Source organism: Danio aesculapii, chromosome 17 (genome assembly GCF_903798145.1).
Source record: "Danio aesculapii chromosome 17, fDanAes4.1, whole genome shotgun sequence".
Taxonomy (NCBI): Eukaryota; Metazoa; Chordata; class Actinopteri; order Cypriniformes; family Danionidae; genus Danio; species Danio aesculapii.
Window position 1 is genome coordinate 12529282 of NC_079451.1, and position 27272 is coordinate 12556553.

A 27272-nucleotide genomic window follows, 5' to 3' on the forward strand; every position below is an offset into this window, starting at 1 on the left:
TCTTTCTCATAAATTAGCTTCTCACGTTTGATGTCCCAATAAGTAATGAATCACCCTCTCCTACCTGCCTACATTTACTCTACAAACTAACAGAACGCAGAGGGCAGCAGGTAATGTTAAAGTGTTGCATGACTTCCTCACAGTGAAGTGATTGATTTCTACTGGTCCAGCTAATATATGTAAAATTTTACTAAATGCAGTATTTGTTTAATATTTGAACTGTACTTTTATTTCAAATTGATTACAAGCCACTTGCAGACAGTGAACATGTTTTTACTATCAGGGCGGGCAGGTACGTCTAAGCACTGTTCCTCGCAAGGCAGAACTGCAGGTGGAGCTTGGTAAAGTGCGCTCCGAGTGTGACATCAGCATTGTGGACAGGCTCAACTCTCTACTCCAGCCACAGAAACTGGTTACCACTGAGATGATGGCGTCTCACATGTACACTTCATACAATAAACACGTCAGTCTGGTAAGAAACAATAATAAGTATCTCCCTGTGCTTATACATTTTGTTCACCCAAAAATTTAAATCCTGTCATTAATCTCTTGAGAACTCCATTCATCTTCAGAAAACCAAATTAGGAGATTTTAGATGAAATCTGAGAGCTCTCTCATCCTACATAGACAGCAACATTCAAGAAACATTCAGTGTCCAACAACAAACATTTTCAAAACCTTCAATGTGACTTCAATGATTCAGCTGTAATCATATGAAGCTTCAAGAACACTTTTGTGTTTCAAAAAACTGTAAAAACAACTTTGTTTGGGTATGTTTTTCATGTCCGCTGTCATGTGAGGGAAGACATAGGATAATAAAGCCATTTTTACTGTCTTTTTAGCACTCAAAATGGTATGTTGGAACCATAGATATATACACTAGATATCGCATATGGACCCTGAACATGCGTCAATAGTGCCACCACATTTGTACAGTGCTCCCAGCCCAAATGTCATTCAACCGCACTAGTCAAGACGGTGTGCCAATGTGAAGATGCTGGACTTTAGCGCTGTGTTTGGGTGTAGTAATGAGCAAACAATAAAAACAAAGCACACAGACAGAACATTTCATAGGTAAGATTTCGTTTTGTACGTTTTTGTTTGTTACAAACTTTTGTGCTAAATATTGATTATAAAACAATCACTTACTGCACTGACCATAAGGCAGAGTAGCACCAACTCTAGTAGCACTAAATACTAGGCTTATGCTAGTTTTGTTGAATAAAACAAGCAAACAATGCAAAAGTCTGCAAAGTTAACAAGTCGTTTATAACGGAGATTCATACACAAATGAATCACTCCCTCCATTAGAATGAGAAGTGAAAGCGGGAGAGGGGGTGTGTTACAGGACACAGACTAGATCAAATTTAACAGAGAGGGTGGATAGTACATTTCCATCCAAACAAACACACACTCTTTGTCAGCAAAGCCCATCAGTGTAGAAATCCATCAGTGTAGAAAAGTAATGTAAAATTATCATTTTCGTAATTAAAGAAAAAAAAAATGGCGATCATAGACGTGTGTATAGGTGTATATCTCTGGCTCTAGATGGTTACAGTCCTCGACTACAGCTAGGTCCCGCATTCATTGCAAAGGAGCGCAACCCTGTACTAAAATGACGGCTCTATTGACGCATTCCTTCCAATAGACAACAACAGGGTAGGCGACATCTAATGTAAATATCTATGTGTAGGAACCACTGAATTCATAAGGAATGTTTGACAATGTTTTTGGTTCCTTTACTGGACTTTGAATGTCTCTGGGCATGTGGCTGTTTATGCAGGATGAGAGAGCTCTTGGATCTCATCTAAAATATCTTAATTTGCAATCTCAAGATGAACAAAAGTCTCAGTGGATTAATAAAAGATCATACTTTAATTGACCTTCTTCATTTACTTATGTAATTTTGTATCCTTTTGTTTGCATCTTTTTCCTCACAAGCACAAGGCCTTTGCAGAGGTTTTCCTGGATGATAGTCGCACTCCAGCACACTGCCATGTGTCCGTGTCAATAAATGCACCTCTGGTGTCACTAGTGGTGCGGTTTCCGATCCCAGACCTGCGCTCGGATCAGGAGAGGGGACCTTGGTTTAAGAAGTCCCTGCAGAAAGAGCTGCTGCAGCTGGAGCTGGAGGATCTGGAGCTCAAGACCGAGTTTACTGGAGGAAACTCATCAGAGCAGACGAAGATGGAGCTCACTTTTAAAGAGCTCAACGGTACTGTACTATGAACAATCTTTTGATGGGACTGTAAAAATAAACTTGCAGCTTTGTGTTCTCAAGTAAATCTGAGTGATGGTGGATAAAAATGATGATATGATTTTTAATGAGAAAATATGATTTAAAAATGTTTCTCTAAACTATTATGTTTAGAAATGTGTTGAAAATAAAATCTTCATTCCATTAAACTGAAATTGGGGATAATAATTGGGGGGCTAATAATTCAGGAGGGCTAGATTTAAGTCTACTATTACTATTAAACAAGTCTATTATTATTATTATTATTATTATTATTATTATTATTATTATTATTATTATTATTATTATTATTATTATTATTTATGACTTGTAAAATGCAAATAGTATGTGCAATTTGTGTTGGTTAAATTGTAGAAATTTTGTATGAAGGTCCCCAAAGCTTTGTTTTGCTCATTTTAGGATATGTGACTTTATTTTTTGCATTCGTTGTTATGCTGATGACACAGATGATCAAACTTCCTACAAAGTTTCTTTTTGAGTTCCTCAAAGCTTTGTCTTGCTCATTTTAGGATACATGACATTTCTTGGTGCTTTTGTTGTTCTGATGTTGACACATAGGTTTGAACTTCCTCTAGATTTTTCTGGGTCAGAAGAGTGCAATAAGGGCATTAAAGACTGAAGACTGTCCAAACTCTCTAAGAGCAACTCTCATTCAAGTAGTATTATTAAAATGTTTATTAATATTAAAAATGGTGATGCAAATATTATTTTTATGTCACCCATGCTGGTTAGATTTTTGAACATTATATAATTCATGTCAGTGTGAAGAGAAATTAATGTTGCAGATGTGAATGAAATCACAGTATAAAGATATTTATACTGTCTAACATTTAAAGGGTGATATTTAATTAATTCAGTAATATATTAATTAATACTAAATGTGCTTTCTTATTAAATGTAATGTTTTCTAAACCTTTTTGACTTCATTACATTTGCATTTTAATAGACTTTTAATGACACAGTGTGTTTTCTTTGCAACTATAGGATCATTTCAAGAAGACAAAGATCACCCCCCAGCCAGGTTCTTAAGAGTAGCTAACACAATGGAGGAGGACATGACTTCATCCTGTGGCAAATTCGACTGGCCCAGGTAATGCTGCACTCTTCTGTTCTGTTTTATTCTCCACTGTTCTGTTTTATTCATAGCCATTCTCTGAATCTTTATCGACTATTTCATCAAAACACAGAAGCTAAAAGCATTTTTTCCTCTCTACCCATTCAGGGTGGTTCTAAAGTTGAACCCGATGGCCGTGCGCTCCATCTTAGAGCGTGTAACAGCTGAGGAAGAGGAGGAAGAAGCAGACGGTCACTCACAGGAGGAAGAGGAGGAAGAAGAAGGAGCCGCACACTCCTTAAAGGACGTGTGTGACTTCGGCAAACCTGAGCCATCACCATTTTCCTCCCGACGTGTCATGTATGAAAATGAGGAGGTATTGAGATTTGTTGAATTTTCTCAGTTTGATATTTTTCTCAAGGATAAATAATTACAATATTAAAGGTCCTGTGAAGTGCTTTAAAATGTGCATTTTTATTCAGTGTTTGAAGTAATCTCAACTGAAACATGAAGAGAGGTTGGGACCTACCCTTTTAAAAAAACAGCCAATAGCGTTTTGTTTTATCACAGCTCTGCCAATGAGAGTGTTTGAGCTCAAGTGCATCAAATGAAAAGAATGAGAAGCGTCTTGAAGCGGGTGAGACATGTCAGATACTAGAGAGCATTTGATTGGTTATGATTTGATGAGAAACTAGTATTGGTTGACGTGAATAAAACCGTTGATCCATTTAGAACTCTTCTAAACACAATTTTTTTCACTGTTTTGAAGCACACTAGCCTACAGATATCTTAAAAATGAACAATACTAAAACTAACATCTAAAAAAAACTTTATTTTAATTTCATGGAATCTTTAAGAATAAAGGTTTTAAGGATTTACTTGAATAATATAATATAATATAATATAATATAATATAATATAATATAATATAATATAATATAATATAATATAATATAATATAATATAATATAATATAATATAGGGTGGCCGCAGGGTCTTAAAATGTATTAAAAGTTGATAAATCAATTTAGAGAAATTCAAGGCCCTTAAAAAGTCTTAAATGCTGTTACAAAGTATTAATTTTTGCATCATTTTTGATTATACGGTTGTATAATTATAGTTGTATGCTAAAGTTTGAAATTTTGGGATGCTGTGCAGTTTATGAAATTGATAAAATCCTGCTACATTTGATGTCCGATTACTTTGTTTACTGCAGTAACGAAGGCAGCACCATTATTTCTGCTGTTAGGCTACTCCTTCTAGATTAACATTTTTAGGAAGTATATGAATAATGTTTTAGTTTAGGATTAGTTTCTTACAATCAATATTTAGTGAATATATTTAAAATGTCGCTAATGTGACTGGTTCAGACTTAGTGGCGACGAGGTCTTAAAATGTATGGAAAGAGTCTTAAAAAAGGTCTTAAAAGTTATTGAATTTTACTCTCTGATTCCTGTATATATATATATATATATATATATATATATATATAAATATAATATAATATAATATAATATAATATAATATAATATAATATAATATAATATAATATAATATAATATAATGTAATATAATATAATATAATGTAATATAATATAATATTTCTGAAGTTCTAAAGTACACCAGTAAATTAAAAATATGTGTAATAACATTGTCTTAACATTGTAATCACAGATGGTCATCCCGGGAGACGTGTTGGAGATGACAGAATTCCAGGAGAAAACCATGAGCAACTCTCGTTACATTCTTGAGCTGTTTTTCCCTAATGTGCAGCTCTCTTTTCCCAATAAAGTCTTTTATGAGAAACTGCACAACCGGTAATTATTAATAAATTAATCTACATTAACAAAATGTTATATGGGATTTTAAGTTGTTGCTTATTTGCTTGTTTTTTTATAATAGGATTAATAATGACTTGTTGCTATGGGAACCTACTGCTCCATCTCCTGTAGAGACAGTGGAGAACATCCCGTATGGTGTGGGTTTGTCTGTAGCCAGTCAACTCATCAACACGTACAGTAAAGACAGCTTCAGTCAGTTCAGATCCACTGGCCCTGAGGGTAAATAACATTTCCCCTTCTGCTCACTTCAATTTTTAATATCAACAGCATGGAAAAATCATAAAAGTATTGACATTGCAAGCTCTTATTAGTGCCAGAGCACCAGGGGTACGAGGGGAATGACCCTATTGAAATAGCTTTTTCATTGTTCTTCTACAAAGTGATGATGATCTAAACATGCTTGAAACTCGCATAACTTTGCACACATACCAGAAATGGCAAAAATGTATGTTTAATATGGGTTTAAGAGTCTCTTGAAAGGAAATCTAAAAACTCAGCAGGAAGTAAAAAATGTTTACTTCACAAAAAATGTAGCAGTTTTTTTTACATTTTCAAACCTCATATTTTAAAGGAACACTCCTCTTTTTAGGCTCATATTAACTCCCCTAGAGTTAAACAGCTGACTTTTATCATTTTACAATCTATTCAGCCAATCTCTAGGTCTGTCGGGACCAATAATTGAATTGGCTTAGACTAGCATCTCGTTCGTCTCTCATGTACTAAGACTATCAGAAACTGATAAATTGCTATTTCCTAGGTTAATATAGTTCAATTCAATTCACCTTTATTTGTATAGCGCTTATACAATGTAGATTGTGTCAAAGCAGCTTCACATAAAAGGTAACAGTAAATAGGAACAGTGTAGTTCAGTTTGTAGTGTTTAAGTTCAGTTCAGTTTAGCTCACTTCAGTGTGGTTTAATAATCACTACTGAGAGTCCAAATACTGAAGAGCAAATCCAACGATGCGCAGCTCTACAGATCCCGAACCATGGAAGCCAGTGGCGACAGCGGAGAGGGAAAAAAAACTTCACTAAAGGCGGAAGTGAAGAAAAAAAACCTTGAGAGAAACCAGGCTCAGTTGGGCACGATCATTTTAATTTCTCCGCTGGCCAAACGTCTTGTGCAGAGCTGCAGTCTCAGTGGCGGAGGCTGGAAGCTGGCCTCAGTGAAGACTCGTCTGTCTCTGGAGCATCACAGGAATCAGTCTCATGTTCTCCACTCTTCCATGACCATCACAGTAGCTGCTCAGGATTCGGCTAGGTCCAGGATATAAAAAACCTTGGGATCATCTCGTCGTTGGTCTTGGATCGAATCAGTGACTCTGCATAGTCTGAGGGCCTCGGGAAGAGTATCCCCAGGTGGAAATGGAGAATAAAGAAAATAATTAGCGTAGCTGATTAATAATTGATAATATAGCTAGAAACTATACTCTTATTCTAGTGTAATAATCAAGGATTGTTGCAGCAAGCACAATGATATGCAGCGCTCGTACCTAGTAACCTAGCTGGGGACTATTTTCAGGAGCTGTGTAATATCATTGTGCCTGCTGTAGCCATGGTGCAGCAGCAAAATTCCTTGATCATTATGCCAGAATGAGAGTATAGTTCTTCCTAGAGATTTAATCGGATCAGCACCAAATTTGGCCTGTGTAATCCAAAGCCTTTTACTATGTTAAATTGTGAATATCTAGTGTTTTTGTTGAAGAACGTAGTTGGAAAAAATAAGTTGTTATTACTCTGCCATACAATGTCCAAACTCACCCATAATCCACATGTTTGAAAAGAGTTACAGCGCCACCTGCTGGCAGAAGGGCCATTAGTCTTTACTGTTGTTCTTATATTCCCCACCTATTCCCTATTCTTAATGTGAGGGTCATTGATTATTTTATCTGAAATTCTGTGTCTGTGTTTTTTTGTTCTGAATTGTTTTCTCATTATGTGTGTGTAGAGGAAGAGAGTGGTTCTGAGGAAGAGATCCTGCAGTATTACACTCCTGCTGAACTGGGTTATAGAAACAAAAGGAAGAAGAGGAGAAAGATGCAGCCTAAGAACTCTCAGAGCCTCTTTTCCATCATCCTGTCTGTTAACCACGGGTTGCTGGCTCTAAACACACAGCTAAAGGTATCATGTCAATGTTGCATCATTTTATAGCCAAGTAATATTTACATGGCCTAATCTAATGAATGCTTACAGCAGGATGATAGTAGCGGGCTTCAAAAAAAGCATGGTGAATTCTGGTTGGAGGTGAAAAACGGGACTCTGTTTGCCGTGACTCAGCATGAAGGCTACAAAGACCAGCATTATGTCTGCTTTCACACATCTCAGGCCTGTCTCTATCACCACGGTAAACAAACAATGTGCTTTTCTTATTTTTAGGTGTTGTTTTTCAGGTAAAGTGTTAGTTTAATTTACAAATTTTAAATTTACAACCTTAATTGGTTCCAAATCTTCATGGGTTTCTTCATTCTGTTGAACATTAAGGAAAATAATTTGAAGAAAACCTTTAAAAATTGACTTCCATTGTTGAAAAAAAAATGGTTTCCAGCTTTCTTCAAAAAAATCTTCTTTCATGTTCAACAGAATAAAGTCTGCATTTTCTGTTTTGGGTGAACTGTCCCTTTGAGCTGATATTATCTTTACAGATTATCTCATTACTGGTCTTGTTTAGTTTTAATATGTATGAATGTGTGATGAATTTCTTCCTGGTGTGTACTTTATAACATCATTGTGTGTTTAATCCGTCAGGCTCTGTGGATGGAGATGCCCCTGAGTGGAGTTTGACTCTGCCCTGCAGGACTCGTCCTCATTGGCTGGATCCTGTGATGTATGCGTCAGAATCTGCCCCAGAAAGGGCATCTCCTTCTGAAGGGCTCAGTTTGGAGCCCCACAGCATGCTGTCTGTCGCTGTTAAAGTTTCCTCTCACAACACAGAACGCAATGTCAAGGTAAGACACATAATCTTGCATGAAAGCTGTTTAAAACTTAAAGGGATAGTTCACCCAAAAAGCTTTATGAGTTTCTAAAGTGCTATGGCTTTTTTTATTCTGTTTAACACAAATGAAGATTTTTGAAGAAAACTATTTACATCCATCGTAGGAAAAACAAACACCACGCAAGTCAGTGGTTACAGGTTTTCAGTTTTCTTTAAAATAGATTCTTTTGCATTGTTGTAAAAAAATAAATGAGTGAATATAGAAGAGAACCAAGTCCAGGAGACTCGAAACAAGCAGAATTCCTTTATTGAGACGTGTTGGTTAATCTGCAGTCAAACAGCGTTTTCGAGAAGTCCATGTGTCTGCAGAGTCTACTGGAGGTCTGCAGTCTACGAGTTTTATCACAAGTCTGAATTAAGACAAAGCTGTTCTGTCTATAATGTGTTAGGAGGTGGGGAGATGGCTAAACAAAGCATGCAAATTCAGTTTTGGAGTCAGCAGGGTAAATTGGCATATAGATGTAGAAACCGGCCCAGCTGCTGACCACACAAGTTAATCAACAAAATGGTTTCTGTAGCATGAAAGCATGACCCGCAAATTATGTTCTGGAGACAGAAACCGCCTGACCAGTTGACTGAAAAGAGAAAACAAGTTACACAGCCGTGCTGTGAAACTGACACTTTGCATTACTTTGGAATATAAGTTTATATTCCCACAGTATTCAACAGAAGAACGAAACTCTGTGAACTATCCCTTTAAATGTACTGTTTAAAAGATCGAGTTGAGATTTGAGAGATTTTTTTTAAGAAGTTTCTTTTGTTCAGCAAGTATGAATTCAACTGATCAAAACGGAGAGTAGAACATGTTATCTTAAAGTTTGATTGGTAATAATAATTTGTAAACATAAAATCAATGTTTTCCAATGTATTGTATGAATATAAAAAAAAAAACAATTCCATGTAAATGTAAAGTTGTCATCAAAATAGAGAAACCCTTTCTAGGTTTTTGTGTAGACTTGTAATTTAAAATACTGTAAACATAATCGAAAATTTCTCTGTCACTGTTTTCAAACCGTTATATTTAATTTACCAAAATCACACAAGTGGCAATATTTCTTTTGGGTTGTGCAGTTTAATTCACAGAATTTTTACAAAGTATGTAGTTTACTGTTAACTCGCAGACTTTTTTGGTCACGTTCATTACGCATGTTTAGTTTCCTCATTTAAAATATAAAAAATCTCTTAACTCTGTGGTTAGTTGTTTTGGAAAATATAAACAGATGTTTCAATATAATTTTAACATATACTTTCTATGTGAGTTTATGTTTTGAGTTTTTACTGCAAATGTCACATCCATAATGCTGGAATTGCTCTGAATAAATGAATGAATAGATCAAGTAATTTCAGTTTCATAATATTTCAGATTTAAGTTTTGTATTTGCTTAGTATCCTTGTAACTTGATCTATTTCATGTCTTTTCTCATGTATCAGGAGTTTCTCATAGCCATTGGCATGAGGGGAGTCACACTGGAACACAGAGTGGTACCTTCAGGTCTGGGCTGGTATGACCAGGTAAAAAGAATACACAGACACATACAAACATGTATGCAAATTTACATACATTAATAGCAAACTGACTTCTGCACTTGATAAAGCTGATGTGTTGCTAATCATTATTGGTTGTCTGTTGAATGTAGATTGTGGACTTTTTAAATGTGTCAGATGAGCCAGTGCTTGGCTACACTCCTCTGTCATCTGTGTCCACCCTCCACCTGCATCTGTGGAGTTGCTCTCTGGATTATAGGTGATACATTTAACTTGAATAAAGCACAGTCTGTACCAGTGCATCTGTCCAGTGTTTAAAGAGTTAAACTCTCCTTTTAAAGCTTTTTGAAACTTACAATAGTTAGATTTTATTGCATATTTGTCAAGGGGCATTTGCAATCAAATCTGACTCAAAACTAACTTAAAAATCCAATATTTCTTTGTTTTCAACTAGGCTTCTGCCAATATCAGATTTTCTTGTTGCGATTAATTGCTGCAGCTTTTATTTGGGGTATATGCAGTATTATCAATTTTAGCTGCAAAATAAGATTACTTTAAGCAGTTTTTGTTTATTTTACATGTTAATGTATTGCTTTATTTTATATTGATGTTCAGAGCTAATAAATGTGTTAAATTAAAAAAGAATGGTAAAGTACAATCGGTATATTATAATATCATAAGTAAGCGTTAGTTAATGCATTGCATTCAACAGTGCTGTGATGAACAGCCACTGCAAGTGTAGTCTGAATATTATTAAAGCTCACACAAAATTAAAATCATAAATAATTATTCATGGAATTTTGTATCAGTATTGTGTATATTCATTATCACAATATATTGAATTATTGTATCTGCATTTGTCCGTTTTGACCACTATTTCTGAGGATTATATTGAGAATGAATCCCACTTTATATTAAATGTCCCTAGTTACATGTACTTACAGTACATCTAAAAAATAAATACAATGTGCTTAATGTGTTCATAATGCATTGGTGTTATTAGGAGTAAGGTTAGTGACAGATTTGGTGGCATGGGTTGGTTTAGGAATGGTTAAGGTTTAAGGGACAGTCAACAGTGTATATAAACTAATTACAATGTAATTGCATGCAGGAATTTAATCATGCATAAGTACAATATAAAAAAAATGCATTTAAACTTGTTTAAATAATTAACTTCAGTGTAGGTACACAGTGTGTTTGTATAATGTGATTTATTTATTTATTTAAATATATATATATATATATATATATATATATATATATATATATATATATATATATATATATATATATATATATATATATATATATATATATAATATATAATTAAATTAATAATATATTATATATATAAGAATATATTTATTATACATCTGTTACGAACATTAGTGTCTAACTATTAGTTTTTCTCTTTCTAGACCGTTGTATTTACCTGTTCGATCTCTGCTTACCGTGGAGACCTTCAGCATTTCCAGCAGTGTGTCTTTAGATCACTCTTCATCCAGTCTAAGGTATAAATTCACATAGTTCTTGACATTTTGTCACCTTAGAATTATAAGGTTCTGTGACATTTTTGTCAAAATTGAGTTATTCACATTCTTATTAAATGACAACTTTTTTACATTATAGTATGTTTTTATGTTGTTTACATTTTAAGACACTTTGTTACTTCCCAGAATAATTTTAGATGAAGCTGCATTATTTCTGTCTGACAAGATCAACGCTGTGTCTGTTAATCTGGCTCGTGGTAAGAAGTCATACAAGCAAATGCTGTTTCAGGATATGTCTAATAAGCCACACTAGTCTAATTTTCTTATTTTTGTCTTTAGACTATGTGCAGGTGGTTGATATGGGGACACTGGAACTGAGGATAACAGCAGTCAAACCAGGAGCAGATGGCAAAAAGGTATGAAAGTCTCATGTTACACACACAAAAACCCGTCTACCCTTGCATACAGAATGTTTCAACATCCTGCTCCATGCTTGTCTCTTTAGACGGAACCAAGATTTGAGCTGCGTTGCTCAAGCGATGTAATTCATATTCGCACCTGTGCAGACTCCTGTGCTGCTCTCATGAACCTTATTCAGTACATAGCAAGCTATGGAGATCTACTGCCCCCTTTAGGAATGGAGGCCAAACGCAGAAGCACTAAACAAAGGGTGAAGGTCAGTTAAACTGAGAATCAATCATTGAAAAGTTTTTAACATGCTGACAGTGAGACAGTCATACAAATTCAGTCAACTCAAACAATCAAATATTGTCAGATAATCTTGACAGATGTCTTAATGGTTCAATTATTAGCTGACAATATTTGATGTTTTCCAGACTGAAGCAGCAAGTCGTCCACCAGCTCAGGCACCTTTGCTTCCTGAAGCAGAGCAGCAGATTCTTCAGGATCTGATGAGTGATGCTATGGAGGAGACAGACAGCCTGCAGAGTCATTTACTGCAACAGAACGGTCAGAGTGCTTTTTTGTACTTTTGCTAAAATTTCATCCATACATTGAACGTTCATCATCCATATTTTTAATTGTACTCTTCCTTTTTTTCTGAGTGACAATATTTAGTAAAAAAAAAAAAAAAGGAAAGTATTAGTGAAATGGTATTAATGCAAAAACCTTCTAGACATTTGGAGGTTTTGTTACAAGGTATCCACAGCTGGAGATGCAAAGGAGGCTCTCACATGGGAACTGCAAATACACTGCCAATACCCAGGAAATCAAACAGAGGATTTTACTGATTTTATTGTTTCAATATGACTAATAATCATAATAATAATGACTGATAATCACAGGACTACAAAATCATCTCATTTAGTAATTTATTTCAGATATTCGACAGAAGTTATGAAGTGATTAGGTGTAAACCCATGTTAATAAATGTGGTATTTCCATGTACTTTCTGAAACACTGAGCCATAGACCAATAAGAAGAGATGCAAACAGCTGTCAAATCACAGATTATCTTTTGTCCGTGAACTATGGTTTAGATTTATAGTTCAGCCCTAGCTGGTTATTTATAAATGCAAAAAAAAAGAAAAAAATGTAAGTAAAAAAAAAAAAAGTACATTTTACCCGATAATTAGAAATGTAGGTAACCAAAATAAGCAAACATGTTGAAATGATAAAAAATAAATAAAAATAGAACAACTAATAAAACTACAGGGATTTTAAAAACATTAACGTATTATTCAAATCAAAATATCAATGAATAGTATATGGGTAATACATATAACATATAATTTCTTATTATAATAGTGTGATGTCTTTTTTTTTTCATAGGTGTCAATGAAGACCATTCACATGATCATGAGCCACCCCGCTCTGATCTCTTCCTTTTTCCTGATGAAAGTGGAAACTTAGGGCAGGACCCGAGTCCCACTTACCCCACTCTGCACTCCCCACTCATCTCTCCTCCTGCCCCCCCTCTGCTTCATGACTCTGATGACTTCTGCATACTGGACACACCGGGCTCCAGAACAGAGGTACGCACTTCACTTCACACATATATCAAAGAATCTTTAATGAAAACCAACAATGCAGAAGATACACAATGGATTTTTTAAATTAACTAACTGCATGCCAATATTTTGGTGCCTTTATTTTAGATAAACGGTTCAGTATAATAGAGATATTTATTATTGTTTGCATTACTTGATGTATTACTTGACAAAGTGTTTTGTCTCATAGGAAAGAAATGAGGATCCTCTGGTAAAGAAGCTGACATCTGAACCCATCTTGGTGAAAGAAGAACATTTTAGTGTCCCCCTGGAGGGCAGCAACTCTAATAGGGGGCCGCTTAATTTCCCTGTGCCAGAAATCAGATATCTGGTGAAAGAGATCTCGGTTGTGTGGCATCTCTATGGAGGAAAGGACTTTAGCGGAGGGGCACTCTCCTCATCTCCAGCTCGCAGTCGAGGGTACATGTTTGTAATCGGCCAACTTCTGGTTCAAAATCATGCTTTATAAAAAAACTTGTATGTACTTATAAGAGTGTGTTGATGTTTGTGTGTGTAGGTGCACTCCTCACAGCTCTCCATCACAGACTCCTGTCAGACAGGTGAGAAGAGGCTCTCGTGCTGGAGGAGGATGGGGCAGGAACCCTGATGTCCTAATGGAGATTCAGCTCAGTAAGGTCAGAGAAACATTTAATCATTTGAATCATTTACCTGCTTAATAGAATAACAGACATATAAGTTTTTTTTTAAGGTGACACATTGGTACCTGTAATATTTTTTTCACTCAATTATGTCATAACGAAATCTATAATCATTAAAACAGCAATATCTCATAACAAGATATTATGTTGTTAAAATTACATATTTTGGATCAACATTTGGATCAATGTTAATTAAATGTTGTGGTAGTTTAAGCTGAATGTGTCATACGTAGGCAAAAAGCTGGATCCTTTCACCATGTATAACCAGCTTTTTGTCATGCATAGGCAAAAAGCTGCATCCTTTTTTTTTTTTTAACAAGTGTTTTTATTAGTTTGACATTTTCCAATAATTACCAAAGAACACAACAATAAACAATACAAGGAATAAGCATTATAATACAAAGAAAATAATGGTAATAATTAAAATAAATAAAAATAGATAATAAAAAAAATTAAGAATTAAAGAAAAAAAAAAGTTGTCATTAAAAAAAACAATTAGGGCATATAAATGATTTCAATGAAAATACAAAGAGACAGTCAATAGGGGTAGTGAGCATTATAAGCATCAGAATCCGCATTATATTGGTCCAGGTGGTCAAGAAATGGTTGCCATATATTGTAAAACTTAGCAAGATTATCAATAATTCCATAACGGACTCTTTCCATGTGCAATATTTGAGTAAGATAAGTTAACCATGTCTTAAATTAAGGAACAGAATCTGATTTCCACAGTTTTAGAATGACACTCTTAGCAATAATCATTCCATAAATTATGGTGCTATGGACACATTATGATCCAGCAGAGAACTAGAGTACCCAAATATAGCAATTTCTGGGTCGTGTGTAAAGGTAAAACCATACATATCGGAAAACCATTTAAATATGTCACACCAGAAATCATAAAGTTTTGGACATGTCCAAAAAAGGTGGGTCAGGGAGCCTTCAGCAGACTTACACCGGTCACATGTAGGGGAGATGGTAGGAAAAATTCTGTGTAATTTAGATTTTGAGTAGTGCAGTCTATGCATTACTTTAAATTGAATTAACTGATGCCTGGAATTAATAGAACAAGATCGAATTCTACTGAGACTTTCCTCCCATGTATCACTCTCAATCTGTATACCCAGTTCCCCTTCCCAAGCATTCTTCAAATGAACTGTAGAGTAACTCAGTTCTTGAGAAAGCACATCTACAAAATCTGAAATCAAATGTTTGGAATCAGGTGAGCCCAATAGTAGCCTGTAAACCTTTCTTTCATCTGGCAGTGATTCAAAATTGGGTATTGCGTGACTTACATAATTTCTAATCTGTAAATGTCGAAAGAAGTATGTTGTGGGGAGAGAAAATTTCTCTTTTAGTTGAGAAAATGAGGCAAAATTTTTATTAACGCACAAGTCCTCCAGGGTGACTATACCTTTTTGCCTCCAGATATTAAATGTCGTGTCAGAGATAGAGGGGGGGAATGCATGATTGCGATATACTGGGGCAGAAGTGGTAGTGTCTGGTAATTTGCAGCCCTTCTTGGTTTGATGCCATATTTTTAAACAGTTTGAAACAATCCAATTATCAATCTTAACTGATGTGAGCAATTTAGTATTTGAAAACAGCAGGGCTGGAAGTGAGCTGTTTGTAATTCCATTTTTTTCAATGGCGACCCAGTGGGGTGTGTCAGTCAAGATTTCGACTTCATAATCCTCTTGCCAGTAGACAAGGGCCCTGGCATTCGCTGCCCAGTAATAATGTAAAGAACATGGTAGTCCTAGCCCATCTTTGTCCCTTGGCTTCTGTAAATGTGTTTTGGATATTCTATGAGCTTTAAATGCCTAAATAAAAGGAAGAATTACGGAATCTAGTGTTTTAAAAAAGGACTTGAGCAAATAAATAGGTAAATTTTGAAAGGGGTATAAAAATCTAGGTAACGTAACCATCTTAATTGCATTAATACGGCCTATCATGGAAAGAGGGAGTGTCCTCCATTTACTAATGTCCATCTTTAGGTTTTCTAATTTCTCAATAAAATTCAGTTTGAAAATAAGTTTGGGGTTCCTAGGCAGAACAACTCCGAGGTACTTAAGCCTGTCTGTAATTTTAAAAGGAAGGTTATGTAAGAAATCCATATCAAGATCTGCACCTAAAGACATGAATTCACTCTTATGTCAATTAATTGTATATCCAGAAACTGTACCAAATGATTTTATATCATCTAACAGTATAGGGACAGACTGTTCAGGATCAGACAAAAATAGAGCAATGTCATCTGCATATAAAGAAATGTATTGATTCACATTTCTAAGGCTTACAGGCTTGATAGATGAGTGATTTCTAATACTGATCGCAAGGGGCTCAATTGCAACAGCAAAAAGCAAAGGACTGAGGGGACATCCCTGACGTGTCCCACGATGTAATGACAATGGCTTTGACTTTACTTGATTTGTACATACAGAAGAGGTTGGGCGAGCATATAATGTTGTAATCCAGGATACAAAACGACTACCAAACCCACATTCTTCTAAAACTTTCACCATATAAGGCCATTCCGCCTAATCGAATGCCTTTTCTGCATCTAAACACAGGGCTGCCACCTTGGAGCCTTTTTTAAATTTATTATACATTATGTTCATTAATCTTCTAACATTAAAAAATGAAAATCTATTAGGAATAAAACCAGTTTGATCCGTATGTACAATGGATGAAATATATTTATTTAATCTATTAGCTAATATTTTGGTAAATATTTTCATGTCTGAGTAATGCAATAGGGACGAGATTGAACCTTCATCTTATAGGCCTACCCTCTTTTAATATTAATGAGATATTAGCATTGTATAATGTGTCAGGGAATTTTTGCGTTTCAAGAGAATGAGTAAACATCCTAAGCAAAAGAGGAGCCAGCATCCCAGAGAATTTTTTATATAGTTCAATGCCAAAACCATCTGGCCCTGCTGCCTTGCCACTAGGAAAAGATTTTATAGCATCAGCAATCTCTTGGATAGTGATGTTAGTGTTTAAGGCCTCACAAGCTTCATCACTTGTGACTAGATTCAAGGGCCCCAGCCATTCAGAGATGTCCCCTTTTGCTCTTGATGTATATAATTGTTCATAATATTCTCTGAAACAATCATTTATACCTTTGGGGTCCACAATAATATCCCCAGTTTTTGATTTAATTTTACGTATGGCTTTATTTGCTTGTAGATTCCTTAGCTGTCGAGCCAGCAGTTTATGGGGTTTATTACCTAACTCAAAATATCTTTGTCTTATCCTCAACAACTGATCCCACACCTGTCCAAATAAAACAGTATTGTATTCATATTTTAGCTTAAGTATATTCTGCAAGGTGGATGTGCTAGCACAAATTCTATAAGATGGTTCTAATTTAGATAATTCTTCTTCTATTTCTGAAAGGCGTTAACGCTTGTTTTTCCTGGCTGATGATTCAAAAGAAATAATATGTCCCCTGCAAACAGCTTTAAATGATTCCCATAAGATAGAGTCTGTGACTTCAGAATTATCGTTTATCTCTAAAAATTCAGATATAATTCCAGATATAAATTGCCAAAATGACGCATCAGAGAATAGAGAGGGGCGGAAGTGCCAGCAATGTGACTTAAACTTATGGCCAAGATCAAGAACCATCGAAGTCAGAGAGTGATCAGAAATTAAGATGTTATGGTAGTCTGTGGTAATAACATTAGATATAAGTTTGGAAGCTGCATCCTTTTAATAATATTAATGGGAAAACTGTTGTTTTAATAAGAGAATTATATTGTTTTAACAAAATAACATCTCCTTATTATGTGAAAAGGTCTTGTTGTATTAACATAATTGAGTAGATTTTTTTTTTTTTACGCAATGCACAACACAATGCCATAATTTCTAGCTCAGTCTCATTGGAAACACATGCCTCTGAAAATTGGTTGCTCTGGGTAACTTTTGTTGCATTTTTTCAGATGACAGAACCACTAGAGGGCACTATCTACTTTTTTGCAAGTCTGAAATGAAAAAAAAATGATTAAAGCTGTGTGCAAAAAATCCTTTATTTGTTAAAAATATGTAATTTTTATGCCATCATACTACCTCGTAGTGTTAATTTTTAGCTAGAAACTGCTTCAAACATATGTTTAAATATGTTTTTGTGCTTTCACAAACATTGGCTGAATCACATATTTTTAAGGAGCCTGAGTTGGTCGTTTTTCAGCTCTCTCTACACAATAAAATAAATTGATATTTTAAATAACCGTTGTTCAGGTTTAAGTTTCTTATACTTAGTAATTTATGTTCTTTTGTTTTAAAAATAATTGTGAAAAGGTATTTTGTGTTTAATTTTAATATTTGAATTATATTTGCAGTATTTTAAGATAGTAAAATACAATAGATACACAATGTTTTACTCATCACTTTTATTACTTATCACTTTTAAAACATTCTCTTTATTGTATTTTTACATCAGTGCAAATGATAACTTTTACATATGTGTACTTTTTTCTTTTTAATCACAAAATTGTAACATCACGTTACTATTATATAAGAGAACAAAAAAAACAACAAAAAAAAAACAAGAGAAATGGGGGGGGGGGGGCAAAGAAAACAAGAGAAAGAAAAAGAGAAAGAAAAAAAATGAATAAAAGAACTAAATAAGGGGGGATATTTGAGGTGCATTTACTAAGGTTCAATCACTGCTCTCTTGTTAAAGTATTCAATAAATGGATTCCATATTACATGAAAATTCTTTTTTTTTTTTTAGGGAAAGCCTTAGCTTCTCAAGTTGCAGACAGGACATGACATCCTTTATTAGTGTGGGGCAACAAGGAGGATCTTTTCGTTTCCAGTTTAGTAGAATCAATCTACGCGCCAAAAGGGTTATAAATCTAATCACTGTACGTTGATTATTAGATAAATCTGCATCATCACTGACACCAAATATAGCTAAAATAGGCCCAGGAGAAATTTGTTTTCCCACCACTTCTGATATTAATTCAAAAACTGAAATCCAATAGTTAACCATTTTAGAACAACTCCAAAACATATGACCAAGCGAAGCTGGGGTTTGATTGCATCTATCACACAGTGGGTCTACGGCAGGGAACATCCTAGAGAGCTTTAATTTAGATAAGTACATGCCCAGTAATACAACTGAAAATGTGGTAAACTCATCCCTCCTTTCATTTTAATTCTTTGTAATATATCTTCTTGATTCTAGGATTTTTTTTATTCCAAATGTATTGGGTAATCATTCTATCTATTTTCTTAAAAAATGATTTGTTAATAAATACTGGGATACATTGGAAAAGAAAAAGATATTTGGGCAAAATAGTCATTTTTACTGTGTTAATACGGCCAGCTAACGAAAGAGGAAGATTGGTCCATTTTTTAAAGAGTTGTTTAGTGTTTTCATATAGTTTTAAGATATTTTCTCTAAAGAGTGAAGGAAAATGTTTTGTAATGGTAATCCCTAGATATTTAAATGAATTTACTACTTTAAAAGGAAAAGTTAAAAATGATTCTACTTGATCTTTAGGGTTTATTGGATATATAATGCTCTTGGAAAAGTTTATCTTATATCCTGAGATTTTACCAAATTGATCTAAAATTGACATGATGGCTGGTATTGATTGTAGGGGATTGGAAATATATACTAAAAGGTCATCCGCATAAAGTGACACCTTGTGTTCTCTTCCCGCCCTCACTATTCCCCTGTAGGCCATAGATGCACGTAAGGCTATTGCTAAAGGTTATATTGCCAAAGCAAATAGAAGGGGGGACAGAGGACAACCTTGTCTTGTAGATCGCTCTAATGGAAAATAACTAGAACTGTTATTGTTTGTTTGCACAGAGGCTTGTGGATGGACATATAGTAACTTAATAAATGAAATAAAGTTTGAACCGAATCCAAATTTAGCAAGGGTGGCAAAAAGATAATCCCACTCTACCCGATCAAAGGCTTTTTCAGCATCCATAGAAATAAGTATTTCAGGTTGAGTGAGACTTTGATTAGATGTATAAATAATGTTTAATAGTCTTCTGATATTAAAAAATAAAAGACGATTCTTAATGAATCCTGTTTGGTCTGTGGAGATCACTGCGGGAAGAATTTTCTCAAGGCGAGTGGCTAGAACCTTTGCCAAATTTTTTTGGTCTACATCAAGAAGACTGATCGGCCTATAGGAACCAGGATCTAGGGGATCTTTGTCTGTTTTGTGGATTAAAGAGATATTAGCCTGGTAGAATGTTGGCGGTAAACAGCCCTTATCAAATGATTCATTAAAAACGTCCAGAAGCATTGGCGAGATTTGATCACTAAATTTTTTATAAAATTCGGTTGTGAAGCCATCTGGGCCCGGGGCCTTAGAACATTGCATGTTAGTTATAGCCTTTTTTATTTCCTCAATTGTCAGTGGCTGTTCTAAAATTTCTTTGTTTTCTGTGTCTAATAAGGGTATATTAAGTGATTCTAGAAACTGGGTTAAATCAGATGGGTTGTTAGTAGATTCAGAGGAATATAATTTGACATAAAAGTTTTTAAAAATATTATTAATTTCTAATGGATCGGATATAACTTGTCCTGTATTATTTTTAATTTCCATTATTGTTTGTGATGCTGCTATTTCCTTAATTTGCCAAGCTAGTAATTTACCTGCTCTCTCTCCGTGTTCATAATATGTGGCCTTTGCCCGTATCAAACGATTTTTTATTTCTGTAGTGGATAATAATTTAAATTCTGACTGGAGAGAGAGCCTTTCCTTATATAGTTCTGCTGATGGGGAAATTGCATATTTTTTATCTATTTCTAATAGTCTATTAGTGAATTTAGCTTTTTGTTCTCTTTGCTGTTTCCTAATTGAGGCACTGTGAGAAATGATTTGTCCACGCATATATGCTTTAAATGCTTCCCAAATTGTATATTTGGAGACATCTGTTGTGTTATTTGTCCCCAAATATAATCCTATTCGAGCCTTGGTTTGTTCTATAAAGTTAGTTTCTGCTAATAAGTTATTATCAAATCTCCATTTAATCATGTCGTATTTCGACTCAAACTTTATCTTAAGAATTAAAGGGCTATGGTCCGATATTACCATTGCATCATAGTCACAATGTGTTACCTCTGGCAAAAGTTTGTGATCTATTAAACAATAATCTATTCTTGAAAATGTATGATGAACGGGTGAAAAAAATGAATACATTCGTTGGTTTGGAAAAGTGTACCTCCATGGATCTATTATTTTAAATTTGTTCATAAACATTTGTAGCAATTTGGCTGATTTTGGCAAAGGTATTATCCTATTTGATGATCTATCTAAGATAGGATCCAGCACAAAATTAAAGTCACCTCCCATAATCAATTGGTGAGTATCTAAGTTAGGCAGGATATTCAAAATAGAGGATATAAATCGATCATCATCAATATTGGGGGCATATATATTAACAAATAATGTATGTGTGTTGTAAAGTTGTCCCGTTACAATAACATATCGTCCATTTGAACCCAAAATTACTTTTGTGGCCGTAAATGGTATACCTTTCTTTAATAATATTGCCGTACCTCTAGACTTAAAATTTAAATTTGAGTGGAAAATTTGTCTGAACCATCTTCCTCTTAAACGGTTCCGTTCTTGGTTCTTTAAATGAGTTTCTTGTAAAAATACAATGTCTGCCCCTAATCTCCTAAGATGAGCTAAAACATTTCCTCTTTTTATTGCTCCATTAAGACCCTTACAGTTCCATGAAATAAACTGGACCGAATTTGTATTAGTACATAGTGTCTTCTTAGTCATGATCTGAGTTTTGAGAAATATTGTGAGAAGCAGTTTTTAGAGTGTACAGGGAAAAAGAATGAATAAATAAATAATATAAAATAAACAAGAGAGTTGGGGGGAGGAGGGAGAGAGAAAAAAAAAAAAAAGAAAACCTGAACCAACAAAATCTGAACAAGTTGAACATAACTCTCAGTCCACTGTGTGTATGAACATCACACAAAAAACAGCAGAGTAAGTTTAGAGGACTTCTTCTGTTGTTAACGTTACCCATTACTTCAACCAAAGGGTAGTAAACCATTTGACTTACCACTTAGCTCCTTTACAAAAACAAATAAGGTACTCATTAGACCAATTTACATGTACTATTTTCACTTTACTATAATCATTGCGGTTCTTTTTTTTTTTTTTTTTTCTTTTAAATAAATTTATGTATATGTCCAGCAATATATTAATGTTATTTTTTCTTAAGTGTCCAAGCCTGATAAAAATAAGAACAGACACCGCATTTCTTTTCAGTCAGATGATCAAGCCTCACAGTTCAGCCATCTAGGTTTGAGACTTCTTTTCCAGAAATTTATCAGCTTCTCGAGGGTGCTCAAAAGTGTACCTGATTCCGTCCACAGTAATTGTTAATCTGGCAGGGTAAAACAGACTGTAGGTTATTCCGGCGGCTCGCAGCTTGGCCTTGACTGGATTGAACGCAGCGCAAAGTTTGCCGACTTCTGGACTCATGTCAGGGAAGATGTGTACTGGGATCCCTTATAGTAGAGACGGCCTTTATTTCTGGATAACTTAAGAAGTTTCTCTTTGTCCGTGGAAGCGGACGATTAATGCCCGGGGTCTCTCTCCCGTTGTAGGTCTCGAAGCAAGGGTCCTGTGCGCTCGATCCACCATCATATTAGAATCCCCAAGTTCGTCAGCTCCAAACAGCTCCAGTAGCAGGTCTTTGATGAATCGAACCGGATTTCCCGCTTCAACCCCTTCAGGGACTTCAACGAATCTTAAATTTTGTCTCCGGCTACGATTCTCTAAATCCATACACTTCTCTTGTATTTTTTTGTGTTCTTTACTCATACGTTCGTAAGACTGTTCAAGTACTGCCACTCTATCCATCGTGTCACTCAAAGTTTTTCCCATCTCTGTGCACTCCTTCGCCGAATCGGATTGCGCTTTGTGCAAGGTTGCCAGTTCCGGGAAAATTTCTTCTCGTAGCGCACGCAAATCCTCTTTCATCTCTTCGCGTTTTTTTGCATCTGCAGGTGGAGGTTTTCGATTTGTGATTTAATGTCCTTAATCACCGCTTCCCGATGAGTTTGTAGCTCTGATCGGAGTGTTGTTAGCGAGATGGGAGAGCCGCCATCTTTGTCATCCATTTTGTTATCACTGCCTGCTGCTTTTGTATTACGTTGAATTGACGATGTAACTTTCTTGTTCGAACTCGGTTTCATGTCGAAAAGTTCGTTATTATGATTATTTGACTGACCTGTGAAGATCTCATGGGGTTTCATAGGTCTGTTGAGATATAAATGATTATTTATTTGAGGAGCTCCCGTCTTTCTGGCTCACTCCATGCGGGCGGAAGCGGAAGTCCACTTATCACTTTTATTACGTTTTTTTTGTAAGGACATTTGAAGTAACTAAAAAAGATGTGTGAAGTGATATAAAAAGCATTTCTGGAAGTTTGTTACACCTTGCAGAATGATTGTTTTCCATTCAAAACTAAGCATCCAACAGCCCTGTGAAATAAGCTGTAAAAATCAATGATTAAGAAAATTCATATTCAGTCCGTCATATATTTCAGGTGCGGTTCCAGCATGAGGTGTATCCTCAGGTGGCTCCAGAGGACGGCATTTTAACAGAGCAGCCCATGTCCAGACAGGTGTTCTCAGTGCAGGATCTGGAGATAAGAGATAGGCTGGCTTCTTCCATGATGAATAAGTTTCTCTACCTGTACTCTAGCAAAGAGATGCCCAGGAAAGCTCACTCTAACATGGTAAGCTCAAACACAAAGCAGAAAGGTGTATATAATGTCTACAAGTTGGTTTTTAAAGGGTAAATGAAGCACTCAGTCAAGTTTATCTTATTTTGTACATTGGATTCCACTTTAATGAACAGATATTAAACAAACTCGAATAATGTAACTATTTAGCAGAAAACTGCATGTTTTACTATATATTTTAGACCTAGGCCACCGCCATCTTGGAATGTCGCTGTGTCTGACGTCACAGGGTTGGTTTCGTTCCCTCCGCTGAACAGATACAGTGGAAGTAAAGGAGACTGTAAAGCCTAATTTAACCCAATGCGTGAAGTTGTAGTTGTGGAGCTGGTGCAAATACAAGCATCAGATGTGCGTCTAATATAAAATTATATATATTTATTCTATTTTTCTTTTTTTCCCTTTTAATTACTGATCATCTGATGCGCTTTGCTCCACTCTCTGTATTACGCTGCCTGACTGCCTGTCTAGGTTTCCACCATGATTGTAATAGACTGAACACAGAGACTGGACAGCCTAATTGAACTCAATGCATAAAGTTGTGGACGAGCATTACAGAGCTGGTGAAAATACAACAAATACAAGCATTTAAGGGTTTTCAGTTGTGTACTTTTCTTTTGTTAATAACTTTCGTTTGATGTGCTTTGATCCACTCTCTTACACTGCTCCAGAGCTGCCTGACGAGGGGATATACATTCAGACTAATGCAACATTTAAAATGAATCATGACTTCACACTTTACTAAGTTACGTCTGTGTGGATTATGTCAGGACATATTCCCTCTTCAAGTTGATCAACTTGATCTCTCAGTATGTAAGAATGTAAGAGAGTTGATCAAAGCGCATCAAACGAAAGGTATTAACAAAAGAAAAATACACCACTGAAGACTCTTAAATGCTTGTATTTGTTGTATTTTCACCAGCTCTGCTATGCGCATCCACAACTTTATGCATTTAGTTCAGTTAGGCTGTCCAGTCTCTGTGTTTAGTCTGTTACAATTATGGGTGAAACCCAGACAGGCAGTCAGGCAGCATAATACAGAGAGTAGAGCGAAGCGCATCAAATGATCAGTAATTAAAAGGGAAAAAAGGAAAATAGAATAAATAAATATACTTTTATGTTAGACACACATCTGATTCTTGTATTTGTACCAGCTCCATGTCTACATCTTCACACATTGGGTTAAATTAGGCTTCACAGTCTCCTTTACTTATACTGTATCTGTTCAGTGGAGTGAACGAAACCGAAACGACATTCCAAGATGGCGGCGCCCTAGGTCTAAAATCTATAGAAAAACATGCCGTTTTCTTCTAAATGGTTACATTAATTGAGTTTGATTAATATACTTTTATTAAAGTGGAATCCAATGTACAAAAAAAGGTAAACTTAACTGAGTGCTTCATTTACTCTTTAAAGTATCGAATGATCTCATCTAAAATGAGTATGTGCTGTCTCTGTACATCAGTTGACTGTCAGAGCCCTACACGTGTGTCCAGAAGCAGGTCAGGCACCTCAGGAGTGCTGTCTGCGTGTGTCATTAATGCCCCTCCGTCTAAACATTGATCAGGTATACAACAAATCAGCCCTCTTCATAGTTCAGACTACTGGCTAAATGTCAGTAAGGTCATATTTTCTACCCTTTTTTTCTGTACAGGATGCATTGTTTTTCTTGAAGAACTTCTTCACCAGTCTGGCAGCAGAGGTTGAGCTGTTTTCTCCACCAGAGCAGGAAGGTAACAATCAAATATGGAACATTAAATCTGGTCCACACTTTATGTGACTTTATTCAGTTGAGAAATACTGACTTGTTGCACAAGTTAAAAAGCAAAGTGTGCAAAAGCATGGGCACATTTTGATTACTGCATAGGCATGCAATCATATTTCCCACACTGAACATATCTGTACTGAACATATTTGTTTTAGCTATATACTGATTTTTGTTGTAGCATTCTGTGTGTCTATGAGGAAGACTCCTGGCCCTGAGGTTTCCTGCAGTTTTTCCAAATACAACGGTGGAGCAGGTCAAGACCCTGCACCCATAATTTCAGTGCCAACTCAAAGCCGCGCCAGTCCAAGCCTCATCCACACCAGCAGCCAAGACAGCACTGCAGAGACTGACACTGCCTCCACATCTTTCACTGACCAGCCCATATTCTTCAGGTGTGTGTGAGAGGAGTTCATTGATTTCCATCTGGAAACCTTCCTCAAGAGTTCAGCTCCAGTACTTGAAATTTCTTGTGATATTTCTTGGTTAGCTGGAATGAAAGTGACTCTCTAGGAACATGATCGAGCATTTCTAATCTACAGGGTCTAAATCTACAGTAAACATTCACTACAAAATCCAGCTGTTGAAAGTTATTGACTGAAAAAGGCTTTTCCTATTTTCATCAAAGAGAAAAACAGCTGAAAATATGTGCTGAAAAAATCTCTCTTCAGTCGAAGTCATAGTTATTACACACAGTGAAAAGGCTTTCACACCATATGCGGAAAGCGCTTCACTGTGAAACTTATGAATTTCATTGCACCATGTCCTGGTTTGTTGCTGTGTGGAGTGTGCACTCAAAGTTCAAAATCGCTCAATATTATGATTTGTGGATATTCCAGTCATACACGCGTATACTTTTTCTATGCATGAGCCACACAGGCTTACTAAGAAAAAACTGAAAGTCTGCTCAAGTAACATGCTGACAGGACATTTCTTTGCTGTAATTGTTCCTGCTGCTTGCAATAGTGCTACTGTCCTGTTTTGGCAACACTAGTGAAATGACACATCTCAACTCTCTGTCAGAAAAATGTGGTAATTTTATTGACTTGTGTTTTTTAAATCAGTATTATCTAAGTAATTGTGTTCAATTTAAAAAGTCTTGCAAAAATTATATTATTAAATGCTATAATAAATAATTATTACACAGCATTTTCTGCTTTGGTTTTCGACCAAGTGCATTCAGAATTTTCAGGTTTGTTTTGGCCCAGAATTTCCATTTTGGTGTATCGCTAATTATTTATAATACTTATTTTTTATAGAGAGTTTAGATTCACTTCAGAGGTGCCAATTCGATTAGATTACCATGGGAAACACATGGCCATGGAGCAGGTGAGCTGTCATTTATATTCCGATTGTCTTAATCTTTTTTTGAAACATCATATTTAATTTAGAATGTATGGTTTATTAAAATAAACCAAGATATAGTACATTTGGTTCTTTTTTTTGTCCCCCCATTCATTTTGAATTTGTGAATATAATAATCACTGTGTATATAACAAACAGTGACATCAACAATAAATTCTCAAATAATTTCAGGCCAGGCTTGATGCAATATCATATGTCAGTCTATATTTTGGCTGAACATCTATGTTTGGCACTGTCAACATTTTTGTAAATTTGAAATATGCTGCTTAGAGTATGTTTTGTTTTAAGTTTCAGAGATGTCTTTCTTACCACCTAGACCAGCAAACCACTGACCTAAACCCTTTCCTAATCCCAAAGTTCACTGCAACCACATAGATTTACATTAGTTTCACATTATTTTTACCTCTTTTTTTTGCTTTGCGTCACATATTTAACTCTGTAAAAATTGAGCTAACGGGCAATCGTATTAGATTATTTGTTCTTGTGCAAAGAAATGGATGAAAATATTTTATTTGTAAATAATTATAATTATTCGCTATTTCATATATCAATCGTGTTAAAAGGGCCAAAAGTTGTTGGCGTCATACCGCACTGTATTGTTAATTT

The 27272-nt window shown here is 35.3% G+C and overlaps 1 protein-coding gene across 2 annotated transcripts in view; it reads left to right on the forward strand.

The window, feature by feature from the left end:
- atg2b (autophagy related 2B) overlaps nt 1-27272 on the forward strand; it is a 42910-nt gene that overhangs the window by 11394 nt on the left and 4244 nt on the right. Inside the window, exons 14-38 of one of the 2 annotated variants that reach the window (XM_056476619.1) lie at nt 18-110; nt 284-472; nt 1942-2215; nt 3242-3347; nt 3480-3687; nt 4986-5128; nt 5214-5371; nt 7101-7273; nt 7346-7496; nt 7898-8097; nt 9576-9656; nt 9782-9888; nt 11048-11140; nt 11306-11376; nt 11459-11535; nt 11625-11795; nt 11956-12088; nt 12910-13112; nt 13318-13547; nt 13645-13762; nt 23342-23533; nt 25002-25103; nt 25191-25269; nt 25483-25696; nt 26561-26630. In XM_056476619.1, coding sequence (XP_056332594.1) covers nt 18-110; nt 284-472; nt 1942-2215; nt 3242-3347; nt 3480-3687; nt 4986-5128; nt 5214-5371; nt 7101-7273; nt 7346-7496; nt 7898-8097; nt 9576-9656; nt 9782-9888; nt 11048-11140; nt 11306-11376; nt 11459-11535; nt 11625-11795; nt 11956-12088; nt 12910-13112; nt 13318-13547; nt 13645-13762; nt 23342-23533; nt 25002-25103; nt 25191-25269; nt 25483-25696; nt 26561-26630 — 3636 coding nt within the window. The remainder of the gene's footprint in view (nt 1-17; nt 111-283; nt 473-1941; nt 2216-3241; nt 3348-3479; nt 3688-4985; nt 5129-5213; nt 5372-7100; nt 7274-7345; nt 7497-7897; nt 8098-9575; nt 9657-9781; nt 9889-11047; nt 11141-11305; nt 11377-11458; nt 11536-11624; nt 11796-11955; nt 12089-12909; nt 13113-13317; nt 13548-13644; nt 13763-23341; nt 23534-25001; nt 25104-25190; nt 25270-25482; nt 25697-26560; nt 26631-27272) is intronic. The other variant, XM_056476621.1, reaches the window with a different exon arrangement.